Here is a 24,857-nt window from a genome sequence, read left to right on the forward strand (position 1 = left end):
AGCTGAAACTCCAATACTTTGGCCACCTGATGGGAAGAACTGACTCACTGGAAAAGACCCTGATGCCGGGAAAGATTGAAGGCAGGAGGAGAAGGGGACAACAGGGGATGAGATGGTTGGATGGCATCTCTGACTCTGTGGACATGAGTTTGAGTAAACTCCGGGAGTAGGTGATGGACAGGGTGGCCTGCCATGCTGCAGTCCATGGGGTCACAAAGAGTCAGACGAGCGACTGAACTGAACTGAACTGATAGAGATAAGTTGCTGGAGAAATTAGAAATCCATATGCCAAAAAAAAAAAACTTATCCCATTCATTACTCGATGTTTTACAACTAACACAGAGAAACTCACATACCTATATGTAAGACCGAAAGCAAGACAGACTCTGGCAGTAAAACGCAGGTGGATACTCTGTGACCAAAGATTAGGCAGTTACTGATTCGAATATACACCAAGAAGGATCCTTCAGTGGGAACAGTAACCAGGCCTCTATCCCAATATTTAACTAGTAGTTAGAAGTGTGGGAATGGGTGTAGGGGTAATGTAACAGGAGGGGAATAAGAGGTATAAAGTACTATGTATAAAATAAACAATGTTCAAAGATATATGGTACAGCATTTATAGCTATAAATGGAGTGAGTATATAAAAATTACAAATCGCTATACGGTACATCTCTAACTTACATAATTTGGTACGTCAACTACATCTCAATTTCAAAACAAAAAAAATATAGACTCCTCTGAGGGATGCCCTGACAACCAATTCGTGGTAAAGAAGCCACATATTAATCTTTTAAACCAGATTATACTGTCTTTAGTTTCAGGGTATAAGCTTAAACTGACCTTTAAATGCTAAATAAATAAACAATGCTAAATAAATAAATGAGTTGGGGCTATGAGTCTTGGACTGTTTGTCTCAGTTTGGAATCTGAAGATATTAAAGAATATTAAGTATCAGTGTCTTTGAAATCCCTCGTATGTTCTCTAATTTCTCATTTAATCTGAAGGAAATTGTCCACATCTAAGCTTCCCTTAAAACTTATGTCTTTATAAAAACCACAGATTACCAAAAAAAGCTCACCTGCCAACCAGGATATTGGAAGATGACATCTATGTAACCAAGATCTTGTGATTAACCACTGTTTGATCATTATGTATGCTGCCAAGAGACCCATCCTATAAGAAGAGGGAGGAATTCACAACCTCTCCAACACCTGGGACACCCTCAGCTTCTGTAGAAGAAGGACTGCAAGATGAAGACTGTGTTCCTGACTCTTCTCCTTGGTCTGGTTTGCGCTGCCCAGGAAGCTCCAGCTGAGCTAGACTCCTCACAGGTACCCAAATTTAGCTGATGTGGGAGAAGGTTTTTCTTGGTCTGTGAGTGTGCGTGTGTGAGAGTGATAGTCTGGTTTATATGTATGACCAGATTGTATAGACATGCCATGGTCCACCTATCTCTATGAGCATAATAAAACCCTCTTATCTTTCAGCTCTTTGCATTTTTTCCCCCAAATTATTTGTCTCTATGTGAAAAAAAGAAAAAAAGCCTACCATGCTATCCTTTAGGGACTGATGGACTGCCATGTCTCTAATGTTGCTCTTTTACCTATTTTAAGAAACTCAAACTCTATGCTTTCTGCTTGAATATGAATGATTATTTCATTTCATGTTATTCTGCAAGGCAGGGGGTAGAATCCTACTTTGTTTAATAAGATTGAATTTTCTTCTCTTCTGAGGTAAATGCAGAGGCAACGATTGGGTTGGGTATTGGTGAGAATCCAGTGAAAAGACTGAGTGATGCTTATGGAGACCTTCCTTCTTAGATTACAGGAGACTGGCGCAGCATTCTCACGGCTGCAGATAACCTAGAGAAGATTAAGGAAGGAGGCCCCCTGAGGGCATACGTCCGTCGGCTTCAATGTACTGACCCCTGTTCCTCACTATCCATTAACTTTTATGCCAAGTAAGAAAAATCTGCCTGAACTGAAAACAATGAGACCGCTGACTTCTGACACGGGGTCCGGTTGACGATGTGCAGTGAATGGTGTGAGTCATGGTTGTGAAGATGAGTGTGTGAACTCTATCGATGGGAGGGTACCCTCAAGCTCTAAGGAACACATGATGACAAATCCTGTCTGTTTGTTTCTCAGGCTTCCCAACCAATGCACATCCCTCAATGTAGTTGCAGAGAGAGAAGGGGATGTTTATCACGTAGGATGTGAGTATTGGACCTCTGCCAATGTGCGCGTCATCCCAAGCATGATAGTTGCTCAGCTGTGTCCGACTATTTGTGACCCCATGGACTCTAGCTCACCAGGCTCCTCTGTCCATGGGATGGTGCAGGCAAGAACACTAGAATGTGTTGTCATTTCCTCCTCCAGAGCATCTTCCTGACCCAGGGATTGAGCTCAAGTCTCCTGCAACTCCAACAATGGCAATCGGATTTTTTATTGCTGAGCCACCTGAGAAACCCCTTATTTAACTGTCAAGATCAAATTTTCTTTAGCTAAAGAAATCCTTTAAACATGAAAACTTCTTTTTTTTAGCATGTTGAAGAAGTAAAACCTGATTCATTTAAATCTCACAGATAAGTATGAGAATAGTTAAAATGACAGCAAAAAATTTCACACTAAGTTTTACCTAATTTGAAATCAAAAGGGGCACTGGCACAGACCTCTATCTCTATAGTTTCAATACTAGAAAGAAACCTCAAATACCAATATTGTAATGTAAGTAATGAAAAATACCTATTTGATTTTCATGGGGAAAGTGTACAATGGAACATTCTAATCCTGGTCAGAGACTTTTTTTTTTTTTAATTTTATCTGTGGATATTGGACAAAGGATCTAATTAGGAAACATTTCAGAGTATATATCTCTAACATTTGGCAATACCTTCATTTATATCTCTCTGATTACCTCTATACCAGAAGGTAACTTGTTTTATCTATTAACTTTTATTTTCATATGATTTCCTTAAATTCACAGAATATCTTTGTAATCATGACCGTACTTGTGAATCTGGTCAAAAAAAAATCCTGAAACTCTCACAGTCAGCTCTGGTGAGCTCATATGAGATGATTGAGGTCCAAACCTACTCTAGTTGTGATAAGCAGCTTTGCTATTGTTCACAGACTGTTTGGTCTAGAAGACCGGAAGTCTTTACTGTCTTAAGATGAGGGGTGTGTAGAGAAAGCTTTCCAAGTTCACTAACTGTTCCAACAGGTTCTAACCACAGATCGCAAGAAATTCCAGTGAGACAGTGGCAACTCACTATCAGCTCAAGGGCTGATGATAGATGTGAAGAATGTGACAAGTCCAAATGTAAAGACGTTAATCACATTGAGATTTGATGTTTGTTTGTTTTTCTGTCACAGATACGGGTTCAAACTTTTTCGAACTGATTCCTGTGTCACAGAACACATTAGCAATCTACACGGAAAACTTGGATGGCGTGAAGAGTACAAAAGTGACTCAACTCCTTGGTACGTTATTGAAGCTTATTCTGAGCAAATTAACAGCATTCATATTAGCATGATTTCATTTCAGGACAGAAGTGCATGAACACCTTCTATTTTATTAAGCACACCAGAGCAGACATGAGTTCATACGGGAGAATTCAGACTTCATGCGCCATGATCCAGGGCTGAAGAAAGGTTGTCTGGTAGAAAACTGAAGAAATGCTTCTACTGGGGATTCTACCGGGTGACATTAAAAAATATATATATTCATTTACCCAGGAGGTGCAATGAAATATTCCAGGGTGCTCCATGGGTTTCTTGACAAATATCACATATTGGAGTTGCCGGGTTTGGACATCAAAGTAAACCAAGGTCGGAACTTTGAGTTCAGAGACTCGAAGGTCCAGGCCATGACTCATTCCTCTTGAATACAAATGCTTTCTTTTTTTTTTTTTTTTTTTTTGGCCACGATCATTAAAATAATACCTAAAATCTGAACCCAAACCTCTGTGAATCAACCCTGGATCATATAGAATCCTTCAGAAGCAGTGTGGTCAGTCATGTCTATCTTTCTGAACACCGGCCAACCAGAAGGTACATTTTACATGACCCTTTAACCCTTCTGATATTATATCCAAATTGTGGGTTGGTGAGGCTTGTGTCTCTTTTCTGAGGATGACAGAGCCTGAGTTTTTCTCTGAGTCCCATGTGCGATGAGATTAGTGTGCCTGGTGAAAACTCCAAAAAAATGTATCCCCCATTCATCTCAACATTGTTGTTCAGTCATACATCGTGTCTGGCTCATTGTGGCTCCATGGACTGCAGCACGCAAAGTTCCTCAGACCTCCACTATCTCCCAGAGTTTGCTCAAACTCATGTTGATTGAGTCAGTGATGGTCTCTACACATCTTAATAGATTAAGGTCCAGGAAAACTCCAGAGACGGAATTCTAGGATGCAGACAATATGGACAGGAGGAGTTGGACTTGGGAGGATATCTGAGTCTCAGGACCCACCATGGCCTTCTCCAATGTACCATTTCAGCATGCATCTGACTTGGAGATGCGTAGGCTCACAGGTGAATGGTCTGTAGTTCACTCCATAGTTGTAAGAACTGGAATGTGGTAAAATGTTCACTATGTGGACTCTATCCCCTGGACACATCTGAAGACCTGATGTGAACACTCAGGCACCTCTGTAGAAACTGTTCTGGTGAGCAGGGTTTAGGTGATGGAAGAGGGCAACGGTGATGATGGGACTAATTGAACACTACACAGAGGAGCTGGATGACACTGTATAAGCTACCAAGGATTCTAACGCACACCTCTTCTGCCCTCTTTGTTATTAAACCCAGCCAAAGGAGACAGTGCCACTCAAGAAGACATTCAGCAGTATGAGGAACTGAACAGAGAAAGGGGGATTCCAACAGAACATATACAAGATCTCACTCAAACAGGTAAAGCCAAGAGGAACACAGGGATCCAAAATGAAACCACATCATGAGGACACTCGATTCAAATTTCCTATCCTCACAGTCATCTTTTACAAAGGCTGTTATGAAAGAATCCTTTGAAATAGAGGCATCCCAGTGATTATTTTTCCACTTATTCATTCTCTCTCACAGATGACTGTCCTCAGTAAGATCTGACAGCCTCTTCTGGGTGAGTAGAATAATGACATATACAACACTGAGTTTTCTTTCTAAGGGAAAGAGTTTTTTCTGGGGCATACCACCTTAATCATGGGATATATATACACAAGGGACTATATTATGCAACTATGTAAAAGAATGAAATAATACCATTTGCAGTAACAAGGGAAGATCTAGAGATGATTATGCTAAGGGAAGTAAGAAAGAGAAAGGCAAGCTTGATATCACTTCCATGTGGAACCAAAAAATATGGCACAAATGTATTATGTACAAAATAGAAACAGGCTCAGAGTCCAAAAACCTTGATGGTTCCTAAAGAGAAAATGGGGAGAGGGATATACAAGGAGTTTGGGATTAAGAGATACACACTCCTGGCTTGTATATACATGCATGTCTAACTGAGGGCTTCCTGGTGGTTCAGTGATAAAGAATCCACCTGCCAATGCAGGAAATCTGGGTTTGATCACTGGGTCGGGAAGATTTCCGGGAGTTGGAAATGGCAGTGCACTCCAGTATGCTTGCCTGGGAAATCCCATGGAAAGAGGAGTCTGGCAGGCTAAAGTCCACAGGAACACAAAAGTGTGGGACAGGATTGGCGCCTAAACAACAACAAAAAATGCATAGACCATCATGTCGCTATACACTTGAAACTAACACAACATTGCACATCAACTGCATTTCAATAAAAATTAGTTTTAAAAAGGAATAGGAACAGAAAGCTCTTTACCTTGCCACATGGTAATGGCTGGGGATCCCGTAAGTGTTAGGACTTAAATATCTAAACAATCACACTGGTCTAGACTCCACAGTGAGATGCTTTGAGGACCAAAGAGGAGACTGTGTGAAGCCCTGAGCTGTGAAATACGATGATCCCTGGTGAATACCAACGTGAGTGAACGACCTTACAGCCACAACACCTTCATGATGAAAAATAAGACTTATAGGACAAGTAGGAGGAACAGGTTAACCAGTAATCTCCTACACCAGGGAGCTGTGGAGATGCAACTCAGCAACTCTCAACATACCAGCTGATCCACAGGTGCTCACATAGAGTTTCCTCGGGTGGTAGTTCTATGCAACCCCCTATGGGCACACACACACACACACACACACACACAGACTTCTGCAAAATGCGTCTCGTAGGGAAATCTCTCCAGTGCTTTCAAGCACAAGTGCTTCTATTCTCTGTATCATTCTCTGACCAACATCATGTTAATCCTATTCAGCTCAACTACGTTTTACATTTTTTTCTGTTTATAGAAGTGAACAAAGAAAGAATATGTGTCACATCACTGCACTAATATGTCACAATCAGCCATATGAAGATAAAAGTTTCCTTGAAATCCTCATTTCTTCTCTCCCAGGAAGTCATGATCCTGGAAGCATGGCTTTCACTGTGAAACTCCTCTGCCCTTGCTAATGTTACTGGATTCCTAAACTGATAAATAAGTTGATTAATGCATAGATGTGTAGTGATCAAACGTGCATAATTGCAAATGCACTAAACACGTAAATTCAACTGTTTGGAAAATCTAGTGACAATAAAGCAGGGGAACTCTGTTTAGGATGTATGGTGTGAATCCTGCAAGGATCTTGTTGAGAAGAGAGAATAAACCACAGGTCGTAGTTTTATAGGGTCGTATAAGGTGCCCACCAGAAGTCATGAGAGCGATGGGGTTGGTCAGTCAGACAACTTTGAGTAGAATGGAAGCTGTCCTAAGTAGCAGCTGAGATTCACTCAACTATGGCTAAAGCAGCACTCACCTGCTGTGGGGTTGCAGGGGGTGTAAGGATTTAGCAGAATGCAGGAGAAGGCAATGGCACCCCACTCCAGTACTCTTGCCTGGAAAATCCCATGGACGGAGGAGCCTGGTGGGCTCCAGTCCATGGGGTCGCTAAGGGTCAGACACGACTGAGCAACTTCACTTTCACTTTTCACTTTCATGCATTGGAGAAGCAAATGGCAACCCACTCCAGTGTTCTTGCCTGGAGAATCCCAGGGACGGGGGAGCCTCATGGGCTGCCGTCTATGGAGTCGCACAGAGTCAGACAGGACTGAAGGGACTTAGCAGCAGCAGCAGCAGTCTTCCATGGGCTTCCAGAGGTGCACGGGTAAAAAAATATATATATATACACCTACGCAGGTAGGAGATGCAAGAGATTCAGGTTCGATCCCTGGGTCGAGGAGATGTCCTGGAAGAGGAATTGGAAACGCAGTCTAGTCATCTTGCCTGAAGAATCCCATGAACAGAGGAATCTGGTGGGCTATACGTTCCATGAGGTGGCAAAGAGTCAGACATGATTTATCAACTTAGCACACACGCACATACAACAGAACTGAACAGTACATACTCAAGAAAGAACGCTCACGATCGTGACACAGCACCGGGTCTCTGCTGTCCGACTCAGGGCTGCTACTGTCCAGCCCCATCCCCGGAAGCAGTGATCCTCCTGCCGATGCAGGTGCTGGGTTATCTCCACTCTGCAGAAAAGTCCCTCGCAAGGGGCGTTTTAAGATAACAGTCATCGATTGGTGCCTACCGATGGGAAAAACAGGAGCATTGTGGGCCCCCAAATTGGTCATGGCACTGGAGCAGTCGAGAGATCAGGAAAGTGGTTACAGGAGATGGGAAAGATGGGGCAGTCCTAGAACACTCTGGAGATCTTGGGTAGACTCCTGGGGATGCGGAAGGCTGTGTGCGCCTGAACTGCGGCATGAGTCACCGGAGAGACAGAACAGAACACTGGTCGCCCAGGGCTCCCTGTGAGCTACACGCACTTTGTTCCATGCATACGAAGGTCTGCAAGGGCAAGACATTTGAGCCTGGTCACTTGAATTGTGTTGCAAGAGAATGGAACAATCGCGGTTGAGGACTAAGCTATTCCCTCTTCACGGATCACTGACTTGTGCGGTGAAGGCGCTTGCATAACTCAGTGAAGCTATGCACCATTTCACGTAGGGCCAGACATACACGAGTATAGTGGAGAGTCTGACAGAACAAGATGCACTGGAGGATTGAGCGGCAAACCACTCCAGTATTCTCACTGTGAAAACCCCACGAGCTGTGTTACCTGGCAAACTGATAGGACACTGCAAGCTGAGACAACACCCCCTCCACTGCCGCAACGTGCCCAATATGGTACTGGGGCAGAGTGGAAGATAACTACTAATGCCTTCAGAAACACTGAAGCTATGCTCACTTTGGGCTGACCCCTAGGAAGCCAGCCTTTAAACGGAAAATTAGAATTTAAAAAAGAAAACTGAGCAGAGAGACTTCCCTAGGTGTCCAGTGGTTCAGAATCCACCTGCCAATGCAGGGGACACACACTGAACCCCTGATCCGGGAAGATCCCACGTGCCGAGGGGCAATTAAACCCGTGGACCACAACTCCTGAGCCTGTGCTCTAGGTTCTACGAGCCACAACAACTGAACCACCAAACTGAGAAGCCCTCAAACCTAAAGTAGAGAAAAGCTGAGCCAGCAACAAAGACCCAATGTGTGTCTGAAAAAAAAAAAAAAAAAAAAAAACCCTAACCAGAGGTTATAAGAAGCGTGACTATGGAAACAGACCACTAATGAAGACCACTAACTGAAACAGGTGGAGTTTGAATAATGAAAGCAACATTCGGAACCAGGCAGGACAGGACATACGAACCATTAAAAAATTTTATCTTAACAATTATTTTCAAGGAAGTTTATCCAGCTGACAATATATCAAATCCTGCAGAAGAGGGATTTATGATAAATGGACTGAGTTTAGTCACTGTGGATCAATGAACTCTTAAAGTTTCCAGGAAGTTAAAGACCAGAAAGGTTTACTCAGAGAGTAAATGTCACTTGCGACCAGGCTCCTCCGTGCACGGAGTTCTCCAGGCAAGCATCCTGGAATGCGTTGCCATTCCCTTCTCAGGGGATCTTCCTGATCCAGGGATTGAATCCAGGTCTCCTGCACTGCAGGCAGATGATTTACCATCTGAGCCACCAGGCAAGCCCTAAATAAGATACACATGAATAAACACATCTATCTTATCACCTACTTACCACATGTGTATGTGTCTGTGTGTGATGCATACACCTAAAAGCTATGCTCTTAGTGGCCAACAAGTATTTGTACTATACTATTAATGATAGACACCATGCTATTCATTACATCTTCTTTAAGTCACAAGAGATCTTCAGGTGATTATAACTAAATGAGAATAAAGGCGTGCACACACGCACACACACAAAACAGTACTTCAGTCATTTAAAGCCTTATGTTTCAACTGAGTATTGCTTATGTTGAGAACTCTGCAGCCTGCATTTACTCAATGAGTATTTGTTTCAGCTCCAAAATGTAGCAAATCTAACATCTTGCTCTTTCAGATATGCTTCATGAAAATCAGTTGAAATATAAAATTCTCTAATGATCTATAACTGGATAAGATACTCTACTTTCACAAGCTTTTGAATTGTGAACACTTTATGCTTCTGACAAGCAGCTGTTGAAGGCTAGTCATATGCCCCTCATGTTCTAATTGTCTTTAATACTGCCCCAAACACAAATCTAAAAGGGGAGGGAAAAAGCCAAAACAGAAACAAATTTGTTCATGGGGAAGGAACAGGAATATACACACAAATGGATTTTGGATAAACTTAAAAAGGAAAATAATAATCTTATAAAGAAAAGTTGCTGGATAAATTAGAAATCCATGTGCCTCCCCCCGCCCCCCACCAAAAAAAAAAGCTTCAAGTCATTCATTGTTCCACGTTTTACAACTAACACAGAGGGTCTCAGAGACCTATGTGTAAGATGAAAAGCAAGAAATACTCTACCGATAACATATAGGTGCATACTCTGTGACCAAAGATTAGGCGGTTACTGATTAGAATATACACGAAGCAGGATCCTTCAGTGGGAACAGTATGTTAGCAACCAGGCCTTGATCTAAATATTTACATCTTTGAGGGACATCCTTAACAAAGCACAAGAGAAGCGTAAGACAGGGGAAAAATATTGGCACACCTCTGTCTGTAAAGAGGGTCTTCCCTGGTGGCTCAGACAGTAAACAATCTTCCTGCAATGGAGGGGACATGGGTTCACTCCCTGGAGAAGGAAATGGCAACCCACTAAAGTATTCCTTCCTGGAAAATTCCATGGGCAGAGGAGCCTGGAAGGCTACATACCATGCAGTCAGAAAGAGTTGGACATGATTGAGCAACTTTATTTTTATCTGAAAAGGAACTGGTATGCAGAATATATTAAAAGCCTACAAACTTCATTAAAAAAATAAATAATTCACTCAGTAATGAACAAAGGACTTGTAGAGACACCAAACAAAATAGACAAATGGCAATCCCACCTCTTCATTCATTCAGGAAATGGAAATTACAAGTGTAACTGGATAGCATCACACACTTATTATAATGTCTGAAATGAAGATGACTGCCCACACAGAGTCCTGGCAAGGATGGGGCAATGGAAATTCTCATCTCCTGTTGGCAGGACTCAAAAATCAGAAGGTAGTGAGATCCAGCAGTTCCACCCCTAAGGGTCTACCTAGGAGATAAGACAGCTCAGATCCATACAAAGATTTGTGTGTGAACATGTATCCATGAACATCTGAACGGAGGAAAGTGGGATATATCCTGAGGATAATATGCGGGGGCAGTGGGAACAGAGTCTACAAAAATATATAGATAGATATTTATTCAAACAAATATGCTAAGTGAAACCCACGAGAAACACACACAGGTTCAATTTTTGAAAAATTCTAAAGAATACCAATTAATCTATCATGCTAGAAAACCAAGGAGTAGGTTCCCAAGTCTAGGTTGCGGAGGCGGCTGAGAAAGGGACAGGAGGAAGGGTGATCAAGAAGCTGAAGGATATCGTTTTGAACTTACATGTAGTTTCAGGAGCTGTATATAAGGCAGAAATCTCATATGCTGTAGGGAGACTAGTTATACCCTCAAGGCCAAATGAAATTGTAGAGAGAAATTTGGGAGGGATCTTTGAGTAGGGGAGAAGATGAGAATGTGCTCTTGTTCAAAACATTTCAGTAAATCTAAAAAATATATAAATATAAAGAAGCCACGGTGATGGTAATGATGGTTTAGTCACTAAATATGTCCCAACTCTTGAGACCACATGGACTGTAGCCATGGAATACTACACAACCATGAAACGGTGAGATTTTGCCATCTGCAGCAACATGGATGCACTTCCAGGATATGACGCTAAGTAAGATAAGTCAGATGGACAAGGACAAACACTGTGTTATATCACTTAGTGTGTTGGTTGCTCAGTCATGTCGTACTCTTTGCAAACTCCGTGGACTATAGACCACCAGGCTCCTCTGTGCACGGGATTCTCCAGGCAAGAATACTGAAGTGGGCTGCCATTTCCTTCTCCAATTATATCACTTAATGTGGAATCTAAAAAACAAAACAAACTATTGTACATAACAAAATACGGGAGACTCATACACACAGGGAGAAGGCAATGGCAACCCACTCCAGTACTCTTGCCTTGAAAATCCCATGGACAGAGGAGCCTGGTAGGCTGCAGTCCATGGGGTCGTGAAGAGTCGGACAGGACTGAACAACTTCACTTTCACTGTTCACTTTCATGCATTGGAGAAGGAAATGGCAACCCACTCCAGTGTTCTTGCCTGGAGAATCCCAGGGACGGGGGAGCCTGGTAGGCTGCCGTCTATGGGGTCGCACAGAGTCGGCCGCGACTGAAGCGACTTAGCAGCAGCGTAGATACAGAGAACAAATCCGTGGTGACCAATGGGTGGGGGGAAGTGGTGAGGATAACATACGAGGAGCAGAGTAAGAGGTATAAACTAAGTTGAATAAAATAAATAATGTAAAAAGATATATTGAACAATATGGAGAATAAGACAATATTTTATACTATTAATGGAGCATACAAAATTATGACTCATTATATGGAACACCTGTAACAACAAGAACAACAACAACAAAAAAAAACAGTACACACCAACTATACTTATTTCCTCCTCTGAGGAATGCCCTTAGAACTGATTCCTGGTAGAGAAGCCACATATTTATCTTCTTAAACCAGACAAGACCATCCTTTGTTTTAGAGAAGAAGCTTAACAGACCTCTTCAGTGTTAAATAACACAGGACTCAGGGCTATGTGTCTTGGACTGTCTGTCCCATTTGGAAACTGAGGATATAAAAAGAATACAAATACCACTGTCCTTGAAACACCTCGTATGTCCTGTGATTCCTCACTTAGTCTGAAGGACAAATGTCAAGATCCACTGTAGACTCTCTTCAAATTAATCTCATAATAATGAGAACAGACTGCCAGAAAAGCTCGCCTGCCAACCAGGATAAAAGAGAATGACTTGCAAGTAACCAAGGTTGTGTGATTAACCACTGTTTGATCATTATGTATTCCGCCAAGAGACCCATCCTATAAAAAGTGGGACCAACTCAAACATCCCTTCACTACTTTTTACGTCAAGTGAGTACAATCTGCTTAAACTGAAAACGGCAAGACTGCTGTCTACCTAGATGGGGTCCTGTTATCCAGTGAAAGGTGTGAGTCAGGCCTGTGAAGTTGAGTGTGTGAACACTATTGACACAACGGTGTCCTCAAGCACTGGGGAACAGACAGGGAAGGAATGCTGAGAAAGGGATGTCTTTGTTTTTCAGGCGTTACAAGGCATGCATGTTACTCAGTGTAGTTGCAAAGAGAGACGGGGATGTTTATGTCATAGGATGTGCGTATTCCAGAGTTTCTGATGCGTGCGTCTTCTCCAGTGTTTTTGTTGCTCTGTCTTGTCCGACTCTTTGCGACCCCGTGGACTGTAGCCCACCAGGATCCTCTGTCCATGGGATATCCCAGGCAAGAAGACTGGAGTGAATTGCCATTTCCTCCGCCAGGAGATCTTCGACAACCAGGAATCGAACCCACATCTACTGCGCTGGCAGGCAGATTCTCTGCAACATTGACCCACCCAATTATTTACTTGACCTACATGATTGAGAAAATTTGCTTTAATGAAAGAAATGCTATAACTGAAAGTTACTTACATATGTATTTAAGATGTAGAATCTTTAAAATCTAACAGAAAAGTATGAAAACAGGTAAAATGACCAAAAAAATTCTACTCAATTTTTGCATAATTTGAAAGCAAAAGGAACACTGTTTCAGACTTCTATCTCTATAGTTTAAAATACTGGAAATAATTCTCAAATACTTAATAGTGTAATCACTTAATATCATAATATTGTGATCAAATGTCTACATATTTGATTTTCATGGGAAAAAAATGCACAGCAGAGCATTCTAATATTCACCTGAAGCGTCTTTTATAATTTCCACTGTGGACATGCATCCATAGGAACTAAGAATCATTTTGAGTACATATGTGCAACATTTTGTAATATCCTCATTTCTACCTCTTTTATAACCTCTTGTACTAGTAAATGACTTTGGTATTTCTATAAACTTTTATTTTAATATGGCGTATTTACAGAATTACTTTTTTTTTACTCATGACTGGGCTTGCAAATTTGGTCACACCATTCCTAAAAATTTAACAGTCAGCTCTTGCGAGCTGGTATGAGATGGTTGAGGTCCACCACCCACTATAGATTCAGTAAGCAATGTTTCTCTCATTCACACACTGTTCAGTCTAGAAGACTGGAAGTCAGAAGAGGGGTGAGTGGAAAAAGCTTTCCTACTTCAGTAGCTGTCTTAACTCATTCTAGCAACACAGTCTCTAGAAATGTCAGTGTAAAGCATGTGAAGAATAAGAAATGTCCAACTGAAAAGGAAAGAAGTTAATAATAGTTAGGTTTCTTTTTTTTTTTTTTTTTTGTCACAGACATGGGCAAAAAAAATTTTTTGAGCTGGTTCCTGTGTCGGACAACACATTGGTACTCTATGCTGAAAACTTTGATGGAGTGAAGACCACAAAAGTGACTTATGCCCTCAGTATGTACTATAGATTATTCTATGAAAATTAGTCATGTTCATATTATCAGTATTTTCATACAAAGGACAGAAGCGCATATACATCTTGTTTTAAAGACACTACAGCAGATGTGTGTTCACACAGAATTCAAAATTCATGTGACATAAGTCAGGACTGCGGAAAGGTTGTCTACTAGGAAACTGAACAAATGTATCCCGTCGGGGTTCTATCAAATGGCTTTTTAAAAATTAGATACACTTATCATGGAGGCGCAATGAAATATTCCAGGATGGTGAAGTGATATTCTTGCCAAATATCACATATCCGTGTTGCCGGGTTCTGACACCAAAGTGAACCAAGGTTTAAAATTTGAGTTTAACACACTCACAGGTCCAGTCCTTGACTGCATTCATCTACACCATATGAAAGTGAAGTCGCTCAGTCATGTCTGACTCTTTGCGACCCCATGGATTGTAGCACACCATGCTCCTCCTTCCACGGGATTTTCCAGGCAAGGGTACTGGGGTGGGCTGCCGTTTCCTTCTCCCGGGGATCTTCCTGACGCAGGGATCGAAGCTGGGTCTCCTGCATTGTAGGCAGACGCTTTACCGTCTGAGCCACCAGGGAAGTCATCTGCACCATGTACACTCTATTTTTTGTCAGAATCACTTAAAGGATGCCTGACACTTGAACCCAATGCTCTGAAAATATCCACTTGTTCCTACTGATCCTTCAGAGGTATATAGTAAGGTATGTCAATCACTGTGCATCCAGCCAACCCCACGGGGTCACTGACAGGTAGCTTTAACTTGCTGCTATTATTATGCACATTGGCAGAGGGTGGTGTCTGTGTCTGCTCTCTGAGAATGAAAAAGCATGTATTTTTCCCTTGGTAGCATGCATGATGCAATTAATGTGCCAGGTGAAAAGTCCAAATCGTTTCTTCCCCCATCTCTTGAATATCGTTGTTCAGTCACTAAGTCCCGCCTGACTCACTGCAACTCCATGGACTCCAGCACACCAGGCTCCTCTGTCCTCCACTATCTCCTGGAGTTTGCTCAAAGCATGTCCAGTGACTCGGTAATGTTATCTAACCATCTCATTTGCCCGAGGTTCATGAAAACCACAGGAAGGAATTACAGCTGCGAATGAATCTGCCTGCAATGCAGGAGGACCTCACTTCAATTCCCAGGTTGTGTCCATCTGAAAAGCTAATGGAGGAACAGGAAAGACAGAATAGAGCACTGGTCACCCAGGGCTTACTGTAAGCTACCTGCACTTTGAATGCATGCTACACCCATATGAAGGTCTCCAAGGATACGATATTAGTGCCTGATCACTTGAATTGTTCAAAGAAAATGGAACAATAGTGGTTGACTACTAGCCTATGCCTCCTCCATGGATCACTGCCTTGTGTGGCAAAGAATACAATCAATATCATTTTGTGTTGACCATCTAGTGATGTCCTGCATAGAGTCATCTCTTGTGTTGTTGGAAGAGGGTATTTGCTATGACCAGTGTGTTCTCTTCACTAAATTCTTAGCCTTAGCCCTCCTTCATTTTGTACTCTAAGGTCAAACTTGCCTGTTACTCCTGGGATCTCTTGACTGCCTACTTTAGCATTCCAGTCCCTTATAAGAAAAAAGGACATCTTTTTCCGTGTTAGTTCTAGATGGTCTTTTAAGGCATTGTAGAACTGTTCAAGTTCTTCAGCATTAGTGGTTGAGGCAGAGATTTGGATTACTGTGATATTGAATGGTTTGCCTTTAAAACGAACAGAGATCATTTTGTCATGTTTGAGATTGCACCCCAGTACTGCATTTCCAACTCTTGTTGACTATGAGGGATACTCCATATTGTCTAAGGTATTCTTGCCCACAGTAGTAGATATACTGGTAATCTGAATTAAATTCACCTATTCCGGTCCACTTTAGTTCACTGATTCCTAAAATGTCAACGTCCACTCTTGCCATTTACTGTTTGGCCACTTCTAATTTACCTTGATTCATGGATTTAACATTCCAGATTCTTATGCAATATTATTCTTTACAGCATCGAATTTTACTTCCATTCCAGTCACATCCACAACTGGGTGCTGTCTTTGCTTTGGCTCTGTCTCTTCATTCTTTCTGGAGTTATTCCTCCACTCTTCTCCAGTAGCATACTGGGCACCTACTGACCTGGGAAGTTCATGGTTCATCGTCATATCTTTTTGCCTTTTCATACTGTTCATGGCAAGAATACCAACGTGGTCTGCCATTCCCTTCTCCAGAGATGTGTGGCAAAGGCGTATGCATAACTCAGTAAAGCTGTGAGCCATTTCGAGTAGGGCCACCCAAGAAAGACGTGTCATAGCGGAGAGCTGTGACAGAATGTGAGCCACCGGAAGAGGGAGTGGCCAACCACTCCAGGATTTTTGCCGTGAGTTTGGCCTGAACTGTATAAAAAAGCAAAAAGATTTAACACTGAAAAATGAGTCCCCCTGACCATGTCACAAGGTGTCCAATACTGCTACTTGGGAAGAGTGGAGGACAACTCCTAATAACCCCAGAAAGAATGAAGCTATGCTGACTTAACTGCAAAAAAACAAAAACAAAAACAAAACTGGCCAGAGGCACTTCCTTAGGGGTCCAGTGCTTCGCAATCCATCTGCCAATGCAGGCGACATGGATTGAATTCCTGATCCTGGAAGATCCCACATGCTGCAGGAAACCAAATCCATGTGCTACATCAACTCCGCTTCTGCTCTAGAGCCCCAAAAAGAGAACCATCACCATGAGAAGGCCTCAAACCAGAAGTAGAGAAATGCAGAGCACGGCAACTAAGACCCACCGTGTGTTTAAAAAAAAAAAAAAACTTAGCAAAGGTTATAAGAAGTGTGACCACTGAGACACACCACTAAAACAACTTAGAAAATTCTAAGAGAAAGACTTGCAGTTAGAATAATGAAAGCAACCCCTAGAATTAACCCAAACTCAAGTCCATTGAGACAGTGATACCATCCAACCATCTCATCCTCTGTCATCCCCTTCTCCTGCCTTCAGTCTTTCCCAGCATCAGGGTCTTTTCTAGTGAGTCACTTCTTCACATCAGGTGGGCTAAGGATGGGAGGTTCAGCTTCAGCCTCAGTCCTTTCAAGGAACATTTAGGACTGATTTCCTGTAGGGTGGACAGGTTGGATCTCCAGGCAGTCCAAGGGACACTCAAGAGTCTTCCCCAACATCACAGTTCAAAAGCATCAATTTTTCGACACTCAGCTTTATTTTTTTTTCTTTTTTCTTTTATTTTTTAACTTTACTCAGCTTTATTTATAATCCAACTCTCACATCCATACATGACTAGTGGAAAAACCATAGCTTTGACTACATGGACCTTTGTTGGCAAAGAAATCTCTCTCCTTTTTAATATGCCATCTAGGTTGGTCATAACTTTTCTTCCAAGGAGCAAGTGTCTTTTAATTTCATGGCTGCAGTCACCATCTGCAGTGATTTTGGAGCCCCCCAAAATAAAGTCTCTCACTATTTCCATTGTTTCCCCATCTATTTCCCATGAAATGATGGGGCCACATCCAATGATCTTCGTTTTCTGAATGTTGAGCTTTAAGCCAACTTTTTCACTCTCCTCTTTCACTTTTATCAAGAGGTTTTTTAGTTCTTCTCACTTTCTGCCATAAGGGTGTGTCATCTGCATATCTGAGGTTATTGATATTTCTCCTGGCAATATTGATTCCAGCTTGTGCTCCTTCCAGCCCAGCATTTCTCATGATGTACTCTGCATATAAGTTAAATAAGCAGGGTGACAATATACAGCCTTCACATACTCCTTTCCTGATTTGGAACCAGTCTGTTGTTCCATGTCTAGTTCTAACTGTTGCTTCTTGACCTGCATACTGTTTCTCAGGAGGCAGGTCAGGTGGTCTGGTATTCCCGTCTCTTGAAGAATTTTCTACAGTTTGCTGTGATCCACAGTCCGGTCCAGCAAAGTACAGCCACCGCTCCTGACCTTGGACATGGGGTATCTCTTCACGGCTGCTACAGCGAAAGGCAGGGGCTGCTCCGGACCTTGGACGTGGGTTATCTCCTCTTGGCCGCTTGCTGCTCCAGCACCATGCAGATGCGCAGAAAAAAACCCAGTAACACAGTAGACACTGGAGCCCTGTGAGGAGATACCCCATGCCTAAAGGCAAAGGACAAGCCCCAGCAAGACGGTAGAAAGGGTGAATTAGCATTTAGAATCAAACTCTGTTCCTGCCAGACACACTCAGGGGGCTCAAACAAACGTGTGCACGACCCACGGATGTCATAGAGACTGAGACAGAACTGTGAGCGTGTCCTGTGAAGGTACAGGTCGGCAGTGGTCTGCCACAAGGACAGGGGCTTTGGGTGTGGCTATGGCATAAGTCCTCTTGGAGGAGGTCACCATTAACCCCACTATAGAGCTGCCAGAACTTACACAGGACTGGGAAATAGACTCTTGGAGGGCACATCAGAACCTTGTGCCCTAGGACCCAGGAGAAAGGAAGTGCCCCCCCCCACCCCCGTAGACTTGCCTGTGGGTGTCCAGGAGTCTCCGGTGAAGGTGTGGGTTGGTGTTGGCCTGCTGCAGGGTTGAGGGCATGGACTGTGGCAGTAGATGCCTGGGATCTTTTCAGGGAGGTCACCATTATCTTCATTATCTCCACCATAGTTTGTGAAGTGAAGTTGCTCAGTCGTGTCCGACTCTTTGCGACCCCATGGATTGTAGCCTACCAGGTTCCTCCATCCATGGGATTTTCCAGGCAAAAGTACTGAAGTGGGTTGCCATTTCCTTCTCCAGGGGATCTTCCCAACCCACGGATCAAACCCAGGTATCCAGCATTGCAAGCAGATGCTTTACCCTCTGAGCCACCAGGGAAGTTATCAGGGAGGGAACAGAGCTCAACCCATTAACAGAAAATTGGATTAAAGATTTACTGAGCATGGTCCTCCCATCAGAGCAAGACCCAGTTTCCCTCTCAGTCAGTCTCTCCCATTAGGAAGCTTCCATAAGCTTCTTACCTTTCTCCATCAGAGGATAGACAGACTGAAAAGCACAATCACAGAAAACAAATCAATCTGATCACAGGGACCACAGCCTTGTCTAACTGAATGAAACTATGAGCCATGCCATGTAGGGCCACCCAGGATGGATGGGTCATGGTGGAGAGTTCTGACAAAATGTGGTCCACTGGAGAAGGGAATGGCAAACCACTTCAGTATTCTTGCCCTGAGAACCCCATGAACAGTATGAAAAGGCAAGAAGATAGGATACTGAAAGATGAACTACTAAGGTCGGTAGGTGCCCAATATGTTAATGGATATCAGTAGAGAAATAAATCCAGAAAGAATGAAGAGATGGAACCAAAGCAAAAACAACACCCAGTTCTGGATGTGACTGGTGATGGAAGCAAGGTCTGATGCTATAAAGAGCAATATTGCATTGGAACTTGGAATGTTAGGTCCATGAAACAAGACAAATTGGCAGTGATCAAACAGGAGACGGCAAGAGTGAGCATCAACATTTTAGGAATCAGCAAACTAAAATGAACTGGAGTGGGTGAATTTAACTCAGATGACCATTATATCTACTACTGTGGGCAATAATCCCTTAGAAGAAATGGAGTAGCCATCATAGTTAATAAAAGGGTCCAAAATGCAGTACTTGGATGCAGTCTCAAAAATGATAGAAGGATCCCTGTTCGTTTCCAAGGCAAACCATTCAACATCACGGTAATCCAAGTCTATGCCGTGAGCAGCAATGCTGAAGAAACTGAAATTGAACAGTTTTAAGATGACCTACAAGACCTTCTAGAACTAACACTCCCAAAAAAATGTCCTTTTCATTATAAGGGACTGGAATGCAAAAGCAGGAAGACAAGAAAAGCCTGGAGTAAAAGGCAAATTTGGCCTTGGAGTACACAATGAAGCAGGGCAATAGAGTTCTGTCAAGAGAATGCACTGGTCATAGCAAACACCTTCTTCCAGCAACACAAGAGAAGACTCTATACATGGACATCACCAGATGGCCAACACCAAAATCAGATTGATTATATTCTTTGCAGCCAAAGATGAAGAAGCTCTATACAGTCAGCAAAAACAAGACTGGAGCTGACTGTTCAGATCATGAACACTTTATTGCCAAATTCAGACTTAAATTAAAGAAAGTAGGGAAAACCACTAGACCATTCAGGTATGACCTAAATCATATTCCTAACGATTATACAGTGGAAGTGAGAAATCGATTTAAGGGACTAGATCTGATGGAGTGCCTGAAGAACTATGGACAGAGTTTCAAGACATTGTACAAGAGACAGGGAGCAAGATCATCCCCAAGAAAAAGAAAAGCAAAAAAGCAAAATTGCTGTCTGAAGAGGCCTTACAAATAGCTATGAAAAGAAGAGAAGTCAAAAGCAAAGGAGAAAAGCAAAAATATAACCATTTGAATGCAGAGTTCCAAAGAATAGCAAGGAGAGATAAGAAAGGCTTCCTCAGTGATCAGTGCAAAGAAATAGAGGAAAACATTAGAATGGGAAAGACTAGAGATTTCTTTAAGAAAATTAGAGATACCAAGGGAACATTTCATGCAAAGATGGGCACAATAAGTGAAATAAATGGTATGGACCTAACAGAAATAGAAGATATTAAGAAGAGGTGGCGCGAATACACAGAAGACCTGTACAAAAAAGATCTTCACGACTCAGATAATCACAATGGTGTGATCACTCACCTAGAGCCAGACATCGTGGAATGTGAAGTCAGGTGGGCCTTAGGAAGCATCACTATGAACAAAGCTAGTGGAGGTGATGGAATTGCAGTTGAGCTATTTCAAACCCTAAAAGAAGATGCTGTGAAGGTGACTTTCTTATTATGAACATGATCATCATAGTGCTGGTAACATCATGGGAGCAAACTGCGCAAGTGAATGTCATTTAGAGAGCAAATGCCCTTGGTTTCTTTAATCTAGTTTGCCTGATTCAGGGACAGACAGGATGATGGTTGGAAGAGCCTGAATCTCAGTGTTGGGGCTACATGTAAAAGAGCAATCTGACTATTATAAACAGTGCTGCGATGAACATTGGGGTACACGTGTCTCTTTCCCTTCTGGTTTCCTCAGTGTTTAAAAATAAAATAAAATTAAAAAAAAAAAAGAGCAATCTGATATGCAGTGGTCAGACTAGGTTATACACTAAAGGCAAAATGAAACTGTAATAACGAATTTGGGAAGGATCCTTGAGAAGGGCAGAAGATGAGAATTTGCTCCTGTTGAAAATATTTCATTAAATTTAAATAACAGTATAAGGAAGGCATGGTAATGATGGTTTATGCAGTAAATCATGTCCAACACTTGTGACCTCAGGGACTGCAGATTGCCAGATCCCTCTGTCCATGGGATTCTCCAGGCAAGAATGCTGCAGTGGGTTGCCACTTTCTTCTCCAAGGGATCTTCCCAATTCAGGCATCGAATCTGCACCCATCTCTAGCATTGGCAGGTGGATTCTTTACCTTTAGTGCCACATGAGGTGCCCAAAGAAGCCACAGAATGTATGTGCATATGTGTGTATGCTGCTGCTGCTGCTGCTAAGTCGCGTCAGTCGTGTCCGACTCTGTGTGACCCCAAAGACGGCAGCCCAACAGGCTCCTCTGTCCCTGGGATTCTCTAGGCAAGAACACTGGAGTGGGTTGCCATTTCCTTCTCCAATGCATGAAAGTGAAAAGTAAAAGTGAAGTCGCTCAGTCGTGTCCAACTCTTAGCGACCTCATGGACTGCAACCTACCAGGCTCCTCCATCCATGGGATTTTCCAGGTGAGAGTACTGGAGTTGGGTGCCATTGCCTTCTCTGCTATGTGTGTATACATATACACACACACATATCTGTGTGTATCACACAAATCAGTGGAACATTTGGCAACCATAAAAATGTGAAATTTGCAACAACATGGATGGACTTTGAGGGCATTATGCTAAGTGAAATAAGTCAGATGCAGAAAGACAAATACTGTATGATATCACTCATATGGGGAATTGAAAAAAAATGAAACAAACATTTGAATATAACAAAAAAGGAGCAGACACAGATACAGAGAACAAACTGGTGGTGATGAGTGGGATGAAGGAAAGTGGCGGGTTAAGACAGGAGGCGTGCAATAAGAAGTACAAACTACTATGTAAAAAATGAATAATGTACAAAAATATACTGTGTAACATAGGGAATAAAAAGCCAATATTTTTAAAACACTAGAAAGAGAAATAAAATTATGAATATCTACATCATACCCTATAATAACAACAACAAAAAAAACTGTACATCAATAATACCCCTCTGAAGAATGCCCTGACAAATGACTCCTGGTAGAGACACCACATATTTATCTTCTTAAACCAGAGAGTGCCATCTTTAGTTTTAGAAAATAAGCTTAAACAGGCCTCTTGAATGTGAAAGAAATAACAGAGGACTTGAGGATATTTGACCTGGACTGTTTGTCCTGTTTTGGAATCTGAAGACAGAACACAATATAAAAATCACTGTCTTTGAAATAACTCATGAGTTCTGTGATTTCTTATTTACTCTGAAGGCACAGTGTCCAGATCCACCGTAGCTTCTCTTAAAATTAATATCATTATAAGAAGCATAGAGTGCCAAAAGAGCACAGTTGCTGACCAAGATGTCAGAAGATCATGGCTATGCAACCAAGGTCTTGTGATTAATTGCTACTTGATCATTATGTATTGAGCCAAGAGACATATCCTATAAAAAGTGGAACCGATTCACAGCCTATCCAACAAGTAACACACTCTCACCTTCTCTAGAAGAAGGACCAGGTGAATCACAAGACGAAGGTTTCTGTTGCTGACTCTTATCCTTGTCCTGGTTTGTGCTGCCCAGGAAACTCCAGCTGAGATAGACCCCTCACAGGTACCCAGAATGAGCTGATACGATAGAAGGTCTTGCTTGTTTGAATGTGTGTGTGTGTGTCTGTGTTTGTATGTGAGGTTGTTGGTGTGTGCATGTGACAGAGATATTCTTGTTTGTATGAAGGACATATTGTATAGATAGCTTGGTCCATGTATCTACATGAGCATAATATCTCTATCTATAAAACCCTCTATGTATCCACTCTTTTATTTTCTTTTCATAAAAGAAAAAAACTTAACATGCTATCATTCAGAGAGTTATGAACTGTCATGGTCATTATTGGTGTTGTTTCCACTATTTCAAAAAACTCTGAATTCTATGCTGTCTACACAAATATGAATCATGATTTCATTTCATGTTATTTGGCAAAGTAGAAGGTAGATCCCTTCTTTGCTTAATAAGATTCAATTTGCTTCTCTTCTGTGGCAAGCTCAGTTCAGTTCAGTTCAGTCGCTCGTCGTGTCGGACTCTTTGCGACCCCATGAATTGCAGGACACCAGGCCTCCCATTCCATCACCAAATCCCAGAGTTCACTCAAACTCATGTCCATCGAGTCGGTGATGCCATCCAGCCATCTCATCCTCTGTCATCCCCTTCTCCTCCTGCCCCCAATCCCTCCCAGCATCAGAGTCTTCTCCAATGAGTCAACTCTTCGCATGAGGTGGCCAAAGTATTAGAGTTTCAGCTTCAGCATCAGTCCTTCTAAAGAACACCCAGGACTGATCTCCTTTAGGATGGACAGTACAGAAGCAAATATATTGCTGTGTATTGGTGAGTAACCAGAAATGAAATTAACTGGTGTTTATAGAGACTTTCCTTCTTTGTTTACAGGAGACTGGCACACCATTTACATGGCCAGAGATAACAAGAAGATTGTAAAAGGGGGCCCACTGAGGGGTTACTATCGTCAGATCAAAATGTATCAATGGCTGTGAACACATCTGCTTTGCATTTTATGTCAAGGAAGCACAATCTGACCCAACTGCAAACAAGCAGACTGTGAACTTCTGGCGTGGGGTGTGGTCTCCAATGTGCGGTGAAACATGTGTGTCATGGCTGTGATGTTGAGTATGTGAACTCTATTCTCAGACGGGTGTCCTCAAGCCCTGGGGAATGGGTGGTGAGGATGGAGTGTTTTGTCTGTCGCTTTTTCAGGGTTGACGGGACATGCCCGTTATTCACAGAAGTGGCAAAGAGACAAGAAGGAGATACGTATGTCACAAAACGCGAGTGTTCGAGCCTTTCTGATGTATTCCCAAAACCTTGGAATGTGTTCAGATGGATAGCCTCGGTTCCATACAAGACAACTAGATGTCTGCATGGGTGGACTATTTACTCTACTCATTACCAATGCAACCTTGGAAAAGCCATTTAATTTTTCAGCAATCAATTGTGTCCCAAAATACCAGGCTGAGGTCCAAGATTGGAACGTGGCCTTTGACGGTCTCTGAGAAGAAGCCCTTGATGGTCTCTGAGAAGAAGCCCCAGAACGTTGACGCCTCGTGTTCCCTGGGTGTGGAGAACTGTGTAAAGCTAATTACGATTACAGCGACTCTCGCAAATTTTTTTTCTATATTTTACTTGACCTACATGATCAAACTTGCTTTAACTCAAGAAATTCTTTAAATATTAAAAGTTCAATACAATATTGTAAAGTAATTAGCCTCCAATTAAAATAAATAAATTTATCTTAAAAAATAAACTGTGATGTTGGAGAAGAAAAATAAATAAATAAATTCAATTTAGTGCCTCAAAAAAAAAAAATAAATAAAATTTATTCGTTAGCAAGCTTAGTAAGTAGAATATGATTAATTTAAAGCCCAAAGATGAGAACAGCTAAGAGTCAAACTTTCAAACTAATTTTTACATAA

General features: G+C 42.1%; 1 protein-coding gene across 2 annotated transcripts; it reads left to right on the plus strand.

Moving 5' to 3' along the window:
* The first annotated feature begins 1,181 nt into the window (after positions 1 to 1,181).
* Positions 1,182 to 24,566, plus strand: LOC102394223 (allergen Bos d 2). Of its 2 annotated transcripts, none has more exons than XM_044936911.2 (7): positions 1,182 to 1,335; positions 1,825 to 1,964; positions 2,152 to 2,219; positions 3,379 to 3,486; positions 4,816 to 4,917; positions 5,086 to 5,122; positions 23,818 to 24,566. In XM_044936911.2, exons 1-6 carry the CDS (start codon positions 1,255 to 1,257, stop codon positions 5,100 to 5,102), a joined length of 516 nt encoding a protein of 171 aa, XP_044792846.2. In that variant the 5' UTR covers positions 1,182 to 1,254; the 3' UTR covers positions 5,103 to 5,122; positions 23,818 to 24,566. The 2 variants fall into 2 exon arrangements, with proteins under 2 accessions (XP_044792846.2, XP_006074848.3); XM_006074786.4 differs by lacking the exon at positions 23,818 to 24,566 and adding an exon at positions 6,373 to 6,672.
* The last annotated feature ends 291 nt before the right edge of the window (positions 24,567 to 24,857 follow it).

This window comes from Bubalus bubalis, chromosome X (assembly GCF_019923935.1).
Source record: "Bubalus bubalis isolate 160015118507 breed Murrah chromosome X, NDDB_SH_1, whole genome shotgun sequence".
Taxonomy (NCBI): domain Eukaryota; kingdom Metazoa; phylum Chordata; class Mammalia; order Artiodactyla; family Bovidae; genus Bubalus; species Bubalus bubalis.